The sequence below is a fragment of the Ostrea edulis genome, chromosome 1 (genome assembly GCF_947568905.1).
Source record: "Ostrea edulis chromosome 1, xbOstEdul1.1, whole genome shotgun sequence".
Classification (NCBI taxonomy): Eukaryota; Metazoa; Mollusca; class Bivalvia; order Ostreida; family Ostreidae; genus Ostrea; species Ostrea edulis.
Genome location: NC_079164.1, coordinates 15,539,513 through 15,557,189, shown reverse-complemented (window position 1 = coordinate 15,557,189; position 17,677 = coordinate 15,539,513). Strand labels below are relative to the sequence as shown.

General features: G+C 33.8%; 2 protein-coding genes and 1 long non-coding RNA gene across 5 annotated transcripts in view; 2 read left to right on the top strand and 1 right to left on the bottom strand.

Moving 5' to 3' along the window:
* Nucleotides 1-17,677, top strand: part of LOC125661725 (uncharacterized) — a 73,599-nt gene that overhangs the window by 27,885 nt on the left and 28,037 nt on the right. The window lies entirely within an intron of this gene.
* LOC130051229 (uncharacterized) lies at nt 12,484-13,761 on the top strand. Its single transcript, XR_008799649.1, has 2 exons — nt 12,484-12,574; nt 12,709-13,761. It is a non-coding gene; the product is annotated as an uncharacterized LOC130051229 (long non-coding RNA).
* The window catches only part of LOC125661784 (leucine-rich repeat-containing protein 15-like), a 140,308-nt gene continuing 135,874 nt past the window's right edge, over nt 13,244-17,677 (bottom strand). Inside the window, exon 3 of the mRNA XM_056152796.1 lies at nt 13,244-17,180. Coding sequence (XP_056008771.1) covers nt 15,382-17,172 — 1,791 coding nt within the window. The 5' untranslated portion in view covers nt 17,173-17,180 and the 3' untranslated portion in view covers nt 13,244-15,381. The remainder of the gene's footprint in view (nt 17,181-17,677) is intronic.

Below are 17,677 nucleotides of genomic sequence, written 5' to 3'. Positions count from 1 at the left end.
TGAATATTGTTGATATCTGTATAAAAAATTTTGGACGTGACAAAGTGCTGTACTAAAACCAGGTTACAGAACTGTTCAAAAAGAAAACTTTACACAGATTTGTGCTGTTTATGTCTGAATGCAGAATGGTGAAGCTGTGCATTCACCGGATATTACGGATTGATGCAGTTGCCAGATTGTCGTACATGGATTTATTTTTACACAGTATTAGATAACTCCAGGGAAGGGATAAGTGGGTAGTTGTTATGGTAAACAGACTGATTAATCCTTCATCTCATTAATTATCCATTCTACTTAATCACAGTCTCATTATAACATGGAGTTCTTTTCTGTGGTACAAAACCTGATCATCCTTGTATTGTGCATACCTTTATGCCGACTTTATTTGTGTATAGATTTTTTTAACGTATTTTTTTTTACATTCAGTACATTGTTTTGTGGATGTTTTCGTGTTCAGTTTGGGAGTATGTTGGATTTTTTTCCCCCTTACATTAATTACTCATTTGATACTACATTTATAATGTGATGACAGAAACTAAATTTTAATTTTTGTTCCAAGTTAATATCCTTTTGTTTTAACTGACCCAGAAATCCTAATGAAACTGATGTATATTCAATAGTCAGTATATAGTGTGATGTCTCCCCAGGTTTCCACTCAGTAGTGATGGAGTGAGTCTTAGATACCAGTACATTAGTGCATGTTGAGTACTGTAGTCCTTAGAATGTAGGAGAGTTGTAAGAGTTCAGGTAACAAAGGTAACAAGACGAGGCTTATATTTATTACAGCCCGACATTCACATTTCTTGTTTGTTTCTCTATCTGTTGATATCATCACAGGCAAAGTGACATTGCCATTTTTTTTTTTTTTGGTAACATCATTACCTGGATTGGTAATCAAAATGATGACTTGTTGTGCAAGTCCTGTTTTGGGTTTTTTTTTTTTTTTTGTTGCGCTGGATGATGCTATTTTCCTTTGTATAGGTATTGTAATTGTTTTCTGTTGAAGTTTTCCACATCTGTTTTGCCTATTACTTTGGTGAATAACTGTAGTACAGGGCTACTGTTATGTTATCAGAGTGATTTATATTGTCAAGTTAATGAATGCTTCTGGTGAAATTAAAAAAACCAGTCTGTACGTGCAAAAAAAATGATATACACCAATCATGAGAGACTGAGTATTGATTAACTATTGTGTTACTATCATGTACAGTTATTTCTAGACTGCGTTGTAAGTGTAGATATTGTGTATAGTAAAACATGGTTTGTAGCGAACCTCCAGGGCCAGCAAAAAAACAGTTCGTTGTAACCAAACTTTGTTATATCTAATGAAATTTTCGTTATTTTCCTTTCATAGTGGAATAAACAACACTTTGAAAGACGCATGAATTTTTTTAGCATGATCATTATGAGCATGTTGTACTGTATCATGATTCTGGGCTACATGGTAAATATAGATTTACTTTGTAGACTACATGTATTTACTTTTCAATTACCCTGTATCATCATATTACTTTTCAGGTACCTTGTACACCAGAATTTACTTTTCAATTTACTCAGATTAATGTACTTTTTAATTACTCGGTATTACCAGATTAATGTACTTTTTAGTGTACAGTAAAACACTATATTAAGGAAGCACCAGGAATGGCTATTTGTTCACTATAAGCATAATTCATTATATACTTTTGATACCACCACCACCCCTTTAACAAAGTTTATGGGGTACATAGGAATCACCTTGTCTATATGTCTGTCTGTCGATCCATGTGTTCCTCAATTTACAATAAATATGGACATCAGAAGCATGCACATGGCTTGCGTATTGCCAGATAGTGTGTCCTGACCCTGAACCAAGGTCATTTGGCCAAGATCAAGGTCATTGGAGAGAAAAAAATTGAAATCAATATCGTAGCCATAGCTTTGTAATAGAGAGACACTAGAAGTTCATGTTTAGTATAAAAGTTGATTATGGTCAGATAATGTGTCGTGCTACTATGGCCATCTGGCCAAAATTAAGGTCACTGACACATTTTTTTTAAGAATTTGAATTCATCCCATAACTTTGTTTTGGAATGACTGAAGAGGAAAGTATCAGTCTGCTAGGATAGCTTTGATTTATTTATATTTTGCGATCAATAATGAAAATATATTGTTTTACGGAATGTATATATACTTGTAGATTATTACTGTACAACTATTCAGTTTACATCAAGGGGTTGTAACTTGTGTGTCTGTGATATGTAAAAACAAAAAAATGTGTGTGATGAAAGATATTTTGCACTGGGTGTTTACTATGATCTGGAAATCCATTAAAGTCATATCAGTGGTAGTTATGTTTTGAGTTACCTCCCCTGGTCATCATATCTGGTTGAGTAGATGCCTTTGTACTTTTGTTGTGGCAGTTATAAAGCAACATCAACTATATAATGCACAGGTGATTGTTGATGTGAACAGAGATTCTATGATGGAATTCCACTTTTATTCTGTGATGTGATGGCCTAAAAAGAGGAACACTCATAAACTGTCAATTATTTATTTTCATTTTTTATCATGTTCATTACTCTGCCGAAAATTTGTTGTGTTTACATATCATTTGTCTACTTTGTGGTCATTGTTGGCAACACAGAAATCTGCAACACTAATCAAGTAGTCAGATTCATTTACTTCCTGCATCCTGGATGCGGTACAGTAGAGTCATGACACCTTACCACACTGAAAAGGGAATGACCTCATTTGGATTTTGTTTGGTTTTATATCTCTGTGGATGTAGGGATTTTGAATAGAAACAAATCCATATAAGGTCAAAAAAAATTTAGACTATAGTTTCTAAATTGACTGGTCTATTCCATGATTAGTAAAGCATGTAATTTTTCTTGTCACCAAACTTCATTAAGAATGTGAGTAAAAATTGAAAGGTTTTATTATTTAACTAGATATAAAAAGTAGAGAGAAGTCAATTAATTCAATATCAGATTTTTTTTCAATTCAAAGAAAGCATTCCCCTTTCAAGCATTAATAATTATGATTATTGTTTGCTATTTTATGAGGAGGAGACCTATTTCAAAAGCTTGTTACACTAGTGGCTATTCTGCTGCTTTACAATTTTGTAAATGAAAGCCCAGTTTTGTAGATGATTTCCCCTTTCTGTCCCCAGTGTGTGTCTTAGACATACTTACATCAGCATGTTAACAGTAAGAGAGTGCTTCTCCACTTATTTAGATTTGTTCCACTCCAGAACATTTATATGTAGTTAAGGAGGAATAACACACCATTACAGCTTTTCAAACAAAAGTATGCCATTGAAACTAAAAATAAGAATCAAAAATATATCATAAAATTCGTCAACTGGCTGGTTAGCTTGTCGGGTGGAGACATGATGGCACTTTGCAGATCAAGCGTTTGAGCGCCAACGGGGGTTAAAATTCCCTGCTGATTCAATTTTTCACCACATCATTATAGCACACTTTGCATGATCAATGTGTTGTACATCCTTAACTTAAATTTAGTTGTCTTCCACGTTCAAACTAAATGCTTTCAGGAAAACCTACAACTTATGGGGCGAAATCAAAAGTTCAATGTCTGACAAAAAAACTAAATTCATAGTTTTCTCCCCTTTAAAACTAAATATGATGAATGTTGAAACTAATCAATTATCAAGTAAAAACATACGGGTATGAATAACACTCATGTTTACCTTTTCTATTGTTTATTCACAAACGATAGTTTACATTAAAACTATTAAATGTTCATTAAAATGTAATATGTAGTTTTTAACAATAACTTGGTTTTTTCCCCCCACTAAATTGTAATCGATGTCGGATGACAAACTTACGGGAGTTTTTACCCTCCTTCCCCCTAACTATTTGAATTTAGATTTTTATGCAACGTTGATCTTGCCCCTAAGAGGCAGTTTTACTTTCATTCTTGTCAATAGATTTCCACCACCTCCTGTCTCTGATTTTCAAACCATTTCATGTTGCAGATTTTTTGTTGTATTTCCCCTCAATCAAAAGAACAGAAGCCATTGTGATCAACAGTGAGGTGAAATTTGGCCTTGACATTTAGAAAATAGCAAGGTTGCTTTGTATTACCCAAGAATCTCAATTTGTATGAATTTCTTTTTAGCATGTGTATTTCATAAACAAAACTAACATGTCTTGTCTGTGTTGGTGTGTTGTTGATTTTAAAATGTATGAAAAATTGGAAAGTCCTTTTTTATGTGCCAGCTAGTAAGATGTATGAATTGAATTCTATTCTAAGAACCCTTGGATACTGATAATTTGTGAAGTCGTTTGTAATAGCATATTTAAATTGTTTTCAACTTTATATTGATAGTTATTTAATAGTTATGTAATAGTTAGTTATGTGGTATTATCGTGCTAGAGTGTAAGCACAGGAAGTACACAATCATGGTAGTGTATTTTTGTGTTGTATACAGTCATTGTTATATATTTTTTTCTTGCAATATGATTGAATACTGCCTTCTGGATGTGATAAACATAGCCATTTAACTTCATAAACTTTTCTTACGGTATATTTTTTTTTATTATAGAAAATCCACCCTTGTTTCAAGTTACTGTTTATATAGGATAAGGGTGAATCTTTCAAAAGAAACGAGTATGATAGAAAATGTTTATGTTTGAAAATTTCTGTGGTGGTAAACATGGAGGAATATTTTTATATGCACAAATGTCAGGGTGAAATTTTATGCACTTTTTAGCTCTCCTGACCTTGCGCCTGATATGGTGATGAGTCTTAGGGATTCTTCACATACCCATAGTCTGTCCAACAGAAAACAGGCTCTGACTTTACAGGAGATGGACTTTGTTTTCTTTCTGTCACTGGTATAGACTTTCTTCAGTTTTAGCACCTTATCTCTGTGAGTACCTCTTAAAATGGATGAATTTTTTTACCTTTCCCAAAGTGGACAGTAACATTCAACCTTCAATTATCCTTAGGCTACTAACATTTGTTTATTATCTAGTACCAGTATTCCAATTAGTCACCAAAATACAGTTATTTACTACTGTTTACTGTTCTTAAGCTTTGTTTATCAATAAATATTACTTTAGAATAATACTGTGTCTTTGTCTTCTTAGCTCACCAGAGTTGAAGGCGTAGGTGGACTTTTCTATCGGAAATTTTTCTGTTGTCGTTCACGTTTTCACATTTTCATGATCTCCAGAACCACTGGAACAGTCTCAGCGTAACTTGGCACAAATCGTCCTTGGGTAAAGGGGACTCAAGTTTGTTCAAATAAAAGGCCATTGTAACCCCTTTCCAATGGGAGATAATTGCAAAAAAGTGAAAATATGGTGGTCTTTTGAAAATGTTCTTTTCCAGAACCACTGAGCCAATTTCAACCCATCTTGCAAGCCAAGTGTTGGATTCTGTTGGGAAATGAGAGTAAGCGAATCGGACACTTGGCTTGTGAAGATGATTTCAACCAAATTTGGCACAGAATATCATTTGTTAAACTGGACCAAAATTTGTTCAAATGAACCCCCCCCCCCCCCCTTTCCCCCTTGCAAGAGAAGAAGATAGTAAAAGTATTGTGGTTTCTTTTGAAGATCTTTACCAGAATAACAGTGATTATAAAAACTCTTGCTTAAGCTTTCTTATATTTTGAACATGCCAATAGATTGTCGTTAAAAGTTTGTTCAAACGTGACCTCTGCTGTCCGGAAAGGAGTCAAGGTGGAGGTCTAAACTTTACAAAGATATACCGGTAACTATATTTCATAATTTTTTTTAAAAGGATCTGATTTTAATCAGACTGTTGTCCTTTGGATTCAGGGGAGGTTCACAGTGGATCCATTTCAGATATAAATAGATTATATATTGGAAACAAATGTGAAATAGTTGGGTTTTTTAAACAACATGGAAATAATGTGAAATGAGTAGCTCAAGCAATTTTCACTTTCTTGCAACAAATTTGTTCATCTATAGTTCGTTTGATTTAGGAAAAGGCTACAAAAATTAATGGCTGAATATTGTTACTGTTGGGAACTGCTTCTCAGGTGAGCAATATTGTCCGTGGGCCTCTTGTTACATGTATGGAGCGCCAAATTAACATAAACTCAAATAATTGAAGATATCTTCAATTATTTAAAGATATCGTCAATTCTATTATTGCTCTCATCAAATGAATTAATGCGCGCTTCAATTCAATTATTGCTCTCATCAATTGAATTAATGAGAGCAATAATTGATTTAATGTGCGCATTAATTCAATTATTGCTCTCTTCAATTCTATTGATGCGCGCATTAATTCAATTAATGAGAGCAATAATAGATTCGATGCGCGCATTAATTCAATTATTGCTCTCTTCAATTCATTGATGAGAGCATCAATTTAGTAGAAATATTGCTCGCAATAATTAATTTACAATTTGATGATCTCTTTCATTCAATTGAAGATATCTTTAATTCATTTACAGTGCTTTTGTATAAGGAATTAATGCGCGATTAACAATTCAATTAAAGATATCATTAATTCAATTGTGGATATGTTGAATTGAAGATATCTTTAATCATATAGTTGCTCTCTCTAAAAGAATTATTGCTCTCTTCAAATGAATTAAAGATATCATTAATTCAATTGAAGAGAGCAATAATTGAATTAATGCGCGCATAAATCAATTATTGCTCTCATCAAATGATTTATTGCGCGCATTATATCAATTATTGCTCTCTTCAATTGAATTGTAGCGCGCATCAATTCAATTGTTGATATCATTAATTCATTTAAAGAGATCATTAATTCAATTAAAGCGCGCATCAATTCAGCTGAAGAATTAATGCCATCATCAATTCAATTAATGTGCGCAATAATTCAGAATTGAAGATATCATTAATTATTTGAAGAGACATTTAATCCAATTGTTGCGCGCATCAAATGAATTGATGATATCTTTAAATAATTGAAGATATCTTCAATTATTTGAGTTTATGTTAATTTGGCGCTCCATATACATGCTATTACAGTCTTTGTTATATCCTGTGTATTTTGTGGGGTGGGTTGTTGGAGTAAGATTTTAACTACAGTGTAGACCCACAGGCAATCGACGTTTTAAATATCTATAATAAAAAAATTGTCTTCCTGTAAACAGAATATCATGTTTACAGGAAGACAGTTTTTTAATATAAATATCTAAAATGTCGAGTGGCTTTGTGTAGACCACTTAAAATAATGCTAAGTCAGAACTGAATGTATGTCTGCTTACTTTCTAGCTGGGATGTGGGGGGGGGGGGGGGGGGGGGGGGGTGGACGTCAGATAAAACAAAGTCGGACAGGGTTTATCGAAGTAGGGGCCCAGCAAAAAGTGGGGACTCCAACCCAACCCCCAATTTCATTTTCTTAGTCGTTGGGGGAGGGTCTTGAGGGTCATACTACACGCTAACTTTCAAGCTTACGTTCTTCTCATTCACTACTATTGAAAATAGGGGATTTGTACGGAAGCCGATAGGTGCCAGGGTATAGAATTAATATTTATTTAACTGGCGGCCGCCACTTAATTTATATATGGCGGCTGCCAATTGCAAAAACAATGTAATTCGTATCGCTGAGTGATTATTTTGGAAAGATTTAGAATAGTACGCAAACACGCAGCATCGTTTTTCAAAGTGCATAGGGACAGTCGGAGGAGAAATTGTCTTCTACAATTGTTGACAAGCAGAAAAGGAACCTAAAATGTCTCTTGTCCAAACTTCGTACTCCTAAATTTGAGGGAGGGAGCTCCGTTCATCCTTCAATTGATCAGTTCATTCATTATTACATTTTTACCATTCATTACTACCACCAAAAGAGTGGGGTGGGGGCCAATTAATCTTATTTCACATGTGAAAATAATTTAGTTTAAATGTGAAAATAATAGAAATTGAACGTTCAAATAAATGGAAGGTCAGCCCTGTGGTTCTACGTATTTAACAGTACAATCGAAAAACAATAATTCAATGTTCTTAATTGTATATATATATATATATATCACATACATATTACTAAGGATTGGGGATGGATTGCACCCCTTTCATTTTGAGAGAGAGATAGAGAAAGAGAGAGGAATTGAATAACTGGTGACAGCCATATAAATGATTTGAATTGAGTGGCGGCCGCCATATAAATTAAGTGGCGGCCGCCAGTTAAATTAAGTGGCGGCCGCCAGTTAAATAAATATTAATTCTATACCCTGGCACCTATCGGCTTCCGTAGATTTGTATTGCAAAATAACAATGATCATTATAAACAGGTGGGAGGTCCTGCCCTCCCCTCCTTCGATTCTACGAGTCTGACTTGTATCCCATATTCTGTTGTGTCTCAAGTGCATGGACAACTAATGGACGATTCAGAATATTTTAAAAGGGAGGATCGCAGTTGCGACCCAAGTTTGAACCTTCCACCCAAGGAAGAAGGGGGGTATAAACACCCCAAATGGCAACAAATTACATTTTTAAAAATAAATATTTAATCAAAGGTGGTGGGGATACCCAACGAGATCCTCCACTGCTCTGTATCCCCTGGTCATTCTGAAAATACAATTATGGTTCTTGGGGCGCAGCCGGCGAGTGCCCGCCCCTAAAGTTTTCAAATTCAAGGTAAATCGTGGTCTCTTGTTTTTAAAAAATGTAAACTCTCGGAGAAATAAATGAAGAAAAAAAATCTGTTGATTTATTAAATTACTTTTATTGGGAGAACTTAAATGTTCACCTTATTGAAAATGACAGGAAATGGTAAAAATGACTACATAGGAGACATATTTCAAGCCCTATTTTATCTCAAGGCGGCCCCCCAGATCCCCTGCATCATAAAGCCCCCCACCCCTAACCGCAATTCCTGGATCCACCCCCTGTTTTCTTGATGCAGCCCCAATAAATTTATTAACAGTCAAAATCAATACCCTACATCTTTACACCCCCACCCCACAGGGACAAGTGATGGAAACTCAACATTTTAATAAACTTTTCTGATTTAAATTTGTCTGTAAACCTTTTATATTTCGACTTCTCGAGAACCACGAGATTAATTTCAACCAAATTCCTTAGGTAGGCCCCTGGAGTTTATGGGGTAAAATTGAAAGATGTGAACATTTTTTGGAGAGTGGTCTAACCTTAACACCAGTCCCATGTAATTAATATCGACATTCTTAACACTAAGTTAACCTGTCTGACTGTTCAATATCACTGAGAATATTTAAACGGAGAAAAGGCAAGGTGCAATGATACCGAAATAAAAAGAGACTGGTCTAATGATTTTGGGCTTTAAAAAAAATTCCATTCGACACCAGTTTTAAAAGCATGACCATTTTTTTTTTTTAGAGAAGTTGACAGGTACAGCCTACATTCACACCTACATAGACGTAGGCTGTGGAAAGCCAAATTAACATCTGCAACTCAAATAATTGAAGATATCTTTATTACTTGAAGAGATTGTCAATGTAGTTATTTGCGCGCAATTTGAGGATATTTTTGTAACTACTATGGCCGTTTTTACATACATTTATTCTTCTTTAAAGATATCTCATAAATTATAAGATGTCTTCTAAAAATTATGAGATATTTTATATCCTTTATAAGATATCTTATAAGAAATATCTTTTTTTTTCTTTATAAGATATTTCATTAGATATACATGTATGAGATATTCTAGATAGTATAAGATACCTCAGATACTGAATAAGATATCTTATAACCTTTGTAACATATCTTATAAAAGATATTGTATAGTGTTTAACGTCCCTCTCGAGAATTTTTCACTCATAAGGAGACGTCTATGGAGCGCCAAATTAACATAAACTCAAATAATATATAATATATCTTCAATTATTTGAAGATATCATCAATTCATTTGATACGCGCAACAATTGAATTAAAGATCTCTTCAAATAATGAATGATATCGTCTATTCTGAATTATTGCGCACATTAATTGAATTGATGATAGCATTAATTCTTCAGCTGAATTGATGTGCGCTTTAAATGAATTAATGATATCTTTAAATGAATTAATGATATCAACAATTGAATTGATGCGCGCTACAATTCAATTGAAGAGAACAATAATTGATTCAATGCGCGTTGAATTGATGCGCGCATTAATTCATTTGATGAGAGCAATAGTCGATTTAATGCGCGCATTAATTCAATTATTGTTCTCTTCAATTGAATTAAAGATATCCTTAATTCGTGTGAAGAGAGCAATAATTCTCTTAGAGAGAGCAACTATATAATTAAAGATATCTTCAATTCAACATATCCACAATTGAATTAATGATATCTTTAATTGAATTGTTGCTCTCTTTAAAAGAATTGAATCGCGCATTAATCCCTTATACAAAAGCATTGTAAATGATTTAAAGATATCTTCAATTGAAAGAGATCATCATATTATTTATACCGAGCTCTAAATTAATTATTGCGAGCAATATTTCTCCTAAACTGATGCTCTCATCAATTGAATTGAAGAAAGTAATAATTGAATTAATGCGCGCATCAAATCTATTATTGCTCTCATTAATTCAATTAGTGTGCGCATCAATTGAACTGAAGAGAGCAATAATTGAATTAATGCGCGAATTAAATCAATTACTGCTCTCATTAATTCAATTGATGCGCGCATTAATTCAATTGATGAGAGCAATAATTGAATTGAAGTGCGCATTAATTCATTTGATGAGAGCAATAATTGATTTAATGCGTGCATTAATTCAATTAAAGAGAGCAATAATTGAATTGATGATATTTTCAAATAATTGAAGATATCTTCAATTATTTGAGTTTATGTTAATTTGGCGCTCCATAGACGTCACCTTTATAATATATCTTATAACCTTTATAACATATCTTATAAAAGATTGTATAGTATTTAACGTCCTTCACTCTTAAGGAGACGTCACCACTGCCGGTGAAGGGCTGCAAAATTTAGGCCTATAGCTTCATATGCTTGGCGCTTACGGTCTTTGAGCAGGGAGGGTCTTATCCTGCCACACCTGCTGTAACTACAGGTATTTGAATTCTAATCAAAGAATAGATGAAAATAAAAAGAACCTATCTCTCTCTCTTTCTCTCTCTCTCTCTATATATATATATGTGGCAGAGTCATTTCTTATCTAATATGCATATAATGCATTCATATATGCATGTATGCATTGTTATTATTTCATTTTATTTCAATTCAACATCAATGTTATGTGTATTGAATTATATAATCCTTAAATGGATCTGCAATTCAATATTCGGTCAGTCAAGCATAACACTTAGTGAGTTCTTTGGTATAGAGTGCCTGGGGTGCCTAATTATGTCTTGGCCAAGTTGTCCATAAGTCTTTTGATTTCATTGGTGTTTTAGTTTTGTGTCTTGTTCCCTCCAAAAGTTCTTTGTGTCAGTTCAATTTGAAGTGACCAGTCCATAGATCAGTGTATAAGTTTTGAGTTAATTGACATAGACCTGATAGTACTACCTGAGACTGACTTTTCCTCTCAATCGGTAAGTTACTAATTACTAATGATAATATTCTTCTAATATATATCTAAAATAGTAAATCCTATAATTCTGCATTAAGATTAATTTCCTATGCACTTCATCCTGAGTAAAATTATATAGTGAGAGAGAATCATTTATTTTAACTATAAAGTGTAAATACATGTAGTTCAATTGTCTCACTATGATGTATCTTATTAATTGCCATATTTTTATGATAATTGCATTAGCAGCTAGTTGTAAGTTATTTGATTAACTTGCAGGTTTTAACTTTATATGGTGTCCATTTATTAATCACAATTGGCAGTTCACCATTGTATATATTGGCCTATTCCCATAGAATGGTATGTTTGAGTATTTTGAGTTACTGACTTAAATATTTCTCACAATGGATATTTTATATCAAAGTAATAACTGTAATGTTTATATTATGATAAGCATAAGTGTACAGTAAAGATTTTATCCATAGGCAAGAGTATAAATATTGGGAGATGCATTTGTGTATTTAATGTTACATGTATAGCACTTTGTGTAAGACAAAGTTATCTCCCTTGAAGTATGTAAATATTGCTATCATTAATTGTATATCAATTAGTCTGTAAAAGTAATATTGTATTTTATGATTTATACAAATGTTTGATTATTGTTATACAATTGTTACAGGGTTTTCATTTCAAGCAACTTAATATATACTTTGCTGAATAAACGCCTTGTTCAGAACCTAAACAGGAGTTGGTCATCATTAATCTATTCGCAATCAACACACTGTTACACACACACACATATATAAAGTGTCTATAGATATAGTTTTTCCTCCCTTAATTTATATATATTTAATGATTAAAATTCAGATACCTGTGTTGTAACACGGGACCTCGGTTTTTGTAAATTTTATAAAATGTATGAAATATCTTATATAATTTATGAGATATCTTATAAACTGTAAATTATATGATATATCATAAAAAATATATATCCGAACCCGAGGTAATTTAATAAAGGTCGGGTTCGCGATACGACATGTAGTGATGATGAGGATAAAGCTGCAGCTGTAAGTGTAACGGTTAGCTTACTTTTATCCTGCGTTTCCAAATATATCAGGTAGGCAAGTGTTTGAGATTTATCTGCAATTATCAGAACAACAAAGAGGATGGTTTTTATTATTGTTTTACTTATTTTTGTTTCGGCATTCGGTATCATGTTTAAAATTTTCACGAATTTCATTCATTCATCAGCTGTTCGCATCCTTATGACAACACAGTACATGTACCGGTTGACGAGGAAGTTAAGTTTATGGAGCTGCAGGATGTTAGTTTATAAGTAAAATATTTATAGAGTGATCTAATCGAACTTTACTTTGGTCAACGTGTGTGTGTTGTAATTTCTCGTATGGTGAGCAAGTTATCTCATGATAGCGTCATTTATTACCGCTCCATCACGCTGGTGTCCATTTCATAATTTCCATCTCTGGCAAGAACGTGGACCAGATCTTTGTGATTTTGAATATAAATTGCATTTTTTGTGCATACAATTTTGGATTTTTTAAATTAAAGGGACTGGTTCACGTTTTTGTTAGCCTTAACTCTGTGTTATGCAAACAAAGAATCAAGTCTTTTTTATGTTTACAAACAAACGATGAGTTGGCAACTATGGCTTTGGTGAGCCTGCAGTAGATTCTAGTAATACATCTAGTCCTGTCTAATCAATTTAATGATACCTGTAGTTATCTGTTTGTCTATTAGATCCACATTTTTAAAAACAGAAGAAAAAAAAAGTTCCTTGTTCTCTTTATAAAATATTTTAAATTATGAGACCTTATGATAAAAAATGTACATATGTGAGTCAGACATAAAGCTGAATCAGTAAATAATCATTTCACATGCACTGACACACATAACTTTTGTAACAAAAATATATGCTACAATGGTTACACATTCACATTGCTAGATGTCAGTAACACTTTTAAAATAACAGAAGGCTTTTAAAAGGCACCGTTAAAAAATACTGGCAATAAAGATTATATAAATTATGTCATTCTGTGATTTTGTTCATAGTCATTACAAACATTTTCTGTACCCACAATTTTAGTAATGACTTGTTAGGTATCGATACAGTTGTAACCTATAACATTGATTAACATGCACAATGAAGTATACTTATCAGCCGATCTATCACATTTTAAATCCATTATTCTCTGAATGAAATACATTGTATTGTAAATCTGGTTATTGTTGTTCTAGATAGATTTTTAGCTATTGAACATGTTGAATGTGCAAAGTTTTTGTTGTTGTAAAAATAAATCTATAAGCTGAGTTTCACAATTGTTTGATACTCTACTATATATCAATTGCATTTTGACCCAATATTGACATGTCTCTGCAAAGACTTTCAGATTTACTGCATATCGTGTGTAAAATTTCTAGCATTGATTATTTCATATCTAGTAAAGAGTCAGTATACGATTTCTTATTCAAAGTTACCATTTAATAAATGAATTTCTCAATACATCTGTATCCGAGTCTATTTGAGTAATAATTTTTTTTAGCTTCACTAAGTTCAGAAATCTAAATAAATTATGAAGAATTGTGGCATATCAATATAAATCTTTGACAATTGTTTTATAAGATTGCACCAAACTTATACCATATTTACATTTCATGTGTTAATTATTTCATCATAGAGCAGAATACATGTAGTAAATCATACACAAACAGGCCGGACATGCACAGGCACTTGACATTTTAAATGTCTATAATAATAAAAAAAATCGTCTTCTTGTAAACATAATATTATGTTTACAGGAAGACAATTTTTTTTATTATAGATATATTTAAAACGTTGAGTGCCTGTGCGGACATGGTACTAAAAATGCTTGAGGATGATATGTAAATTGCTACAATTCCACTCCCAGTCTCTAGAGTAAACACCAGGGCCCCAGAACTGTAAAAATATAAAAAATTTTTTTACCTAGAACAAAATTAATACTGATAAAACTTGTGTCAGCATGGAAAGCTATTGGGCATCAAAGGGGCATAGACATGATTTTGGTACAAAATATTATTTATGATTGGTGTGATATGAAAGTATTTGATTTGTGTAAAACATGGCAGCAAACCTAAATTTCAAAAACTGATGCAAAGATGTATTTGAGACTGTATTTGAGACATGTGCACTGATTATTTTCAAAATGAGGCTTGAGCCCCGTTCACATAACTCAACATCAGCGTGATGCCAGCTTGGGTGAAACTTTTACAACAAAAATGTTCTGTTCTTTCTTCTTGCTCCCTAAATTGAATTATCATTAATGTATTAATGCTTTTAACATAATTTTTAGAACCCTTGGTGTTCTCGCCACCACATGTGGTTTCCTAGCAATGACAAGCCGGAAGTGTGTTGACAAACATGATTTGGGGAGTGGGATTTTATGTAAATACAAATTATATCCCGTGTAAGAATATTTTTAATCCACTTATTTATGAAAGATCTTTATTTCTATAACAAAAAACTGTCAATTTCATTCCATAAAGAATCGTGTCTATGCCCCTTTAATGACAATAAGCGTACTAGAATCCTTTTAGTACACAAATACTTATTTCCATTTATCTATGTGTCATATATCACAAAAATATGAAATCGTGACACTGTTCAATAGTGACATATTGGGTGATTATAAAGTGAGTGGAATTAAGGGGGAAAATCACAAGATCTATGATGTCTATGGAAATTTAACATGTTATACATAAATCTCGTACAGTTGATAAAGAATATATAGTAAATATTTATGTGCCTTGTCTGCCTAACTGTTTCACATAGTAAATATACATGTACTGACACTGTGGTTTGTGATTCTTTAAAGCAGCTTGAATTTGTCCTCCAGGTTATAAAAACAATTAAAACATTGTGATTTGTCATATAGCTGTCTCCCTTCCGATTGGATAACTATATGCAGAACTTGCCAATGAGGGATTAGATCCACTGTAAGTAGTCCTAAACGTATCCCTACGCATTCTCTCAGGTGGATTGGACATTGCATTAGGATCAGTGGACACCATTGTCTGAAAGTAGTGCCTCACAACAAAGCTTTTGTCAGATTGGATTGACACTTGATCTCCATCACTGAAAGGCTTAACCTGTGGTTTAGATGATTTCTCAAATTTCTCATTATGACTTGTTACATCTGAAGCAGGTGATCGACAAAGGTGAAACTGACCTCCAGATTTACTGTTTTTTCTTCGTCGACAGAGGACAAAGATGATAATGGCAATGATAAGACACACAAGGACGGCTCCGGTGGCTATGCCCACAGCAAGGCCTACATCAGGAGAGTCATTCTGTTCAGCTGTTTTGCAGGTGTTAATCTCCCCCTCTGTAAGGTCCTTGATTGATCGCTGGGTGAGTGACTGGGGTGACATACACACCGGGGTCTCACATTCCACGGGGAACATCATTGAGTTACATCTCCATTTCATCTCAAGCCACTGCTTCAGTGCAGCTATTCGGCAATCACAGTGCCAGGGGTTCTCATAAAAGTATAACTTGACCATTGTCAGACGATCAAGCAGACCTTGAGGAAGAAATGGGAGAGAATTACGTGAAATATCCAACATGGTTAGGAATATATCTAAAAATTGGTTCTCACTTAAACTATTGAGAGCACAGGCAGATAGGTTTAGCTCCCGCAGAGTATACATATTACGAAACACTTCTGGTGAGAATGTGCCAATAGGATTATGGGCCAGGTTTAAAGTGATGAGTGATTTTGTTTGTCGGAATGCTTGGTCAGCCACATTTATAATGGCATTATTGGAAAGATTCAAATGTTGCACAGACAGTCTGTTGAACAAGGAGTTGGTCACTTGATCCAGTTTGTTTGATGCTAAATCTAACATATCCAGATTCATGTCTGAAAACTGTCCATCTGCAAGACGATTAAACTTATTTCTGTCCAAGAAAAGAAACCGCAAATATGGAAAGGCAGAACGCAGCTGAGAATTAGGAGGCATCTCAAATATGGAGTTCTCGCCTAAATCCAAGCTATTCAGGTTACGAAGAGTAAGCAGTGAACCAATGGAGTTCAGGCCACACCCCCTCATATATAACCTCCGTAAGGAGGAGGATAGGCCCTGAAAGGGGCTTCCTATCAGGCTCTGGAACTCGTTATGGTCCAGTTGAAGATACTGCAGCTGTTTCTGAGCACTGAATGCCCCACTGGGTATCGCTGTTAGCGAGTTGCTGTTGATGTACAGAGTCTTTAGTTTGTCCAAAGTGTAAAACACTTCATCAATGCTCTGAATATTATTATGCGACAAATCTAATGTTGTCAAAAGGTTCAGTCCCAGGAAAGCATTTTTTGATATCATGCGCAAGTTATTGCGGGTAAGGTTTAAAGTTGTGAGATATTTCATGGAAGTGAAAGAGCCTTCTTCGATCCCATTAATGTAACTGTCATATATTTTAAGGGTAACGATAATCTTAGATGTGTTGAAGTCAGATTGGGTAAAGGTAGTCGTAGTTGTTTGTCTGACTTGGAGTTTTGAGGTCTCTGGAGGGAGGTTGTAGATAATTTCTTTCATTGTGGCTTGCTGGCATTTGACATCTCCCGACCACACACAATTACAAGACAGTGGACATGTGTAGATATTCTGTATACACACCAACAGGAAAAGTGCAAGCCGATACACAAGGCCAGGAACATCCATTGTGGGACCTGAAAGTACACACTGTGAATTGAAAACAGTAATACAAATGTAGTAATAAAAAGTAATATGAAAATTTATTTGTTTTGGATAATTTACACTAAACGTGTGAGAGAGTGTCTCGTATCTTTCATTTGCATTAATTTCACAGTGCTGATCTGTACAGGTTATGTATAAATTCATGTAGTTATTACAAAATTTGTTTAACAGTGAAATACTGATGCTCCTGTATGGTAACAAAGTAATTCTGGTACCAAAAGAAAGGTCTTGTCACAAGAAATACAATGTGAATAGCATCAAGCCCTCAAATTTAAGATAAGGGGCATAAAAAAGTCTTCTTTAAAGTCAGCATTTCGCAAATTCAATGATTGTGATACAAGCTATCACTGAGTCAAATGCTGTCTGACGTGTTTCATACTAATTGTTAGGCCATTCTCGCTAACGAATAATTCCGTTTACCAGATACAGGGCTCATGGTGGGTGTGACCGGTCGACAGGGGATGCTTAC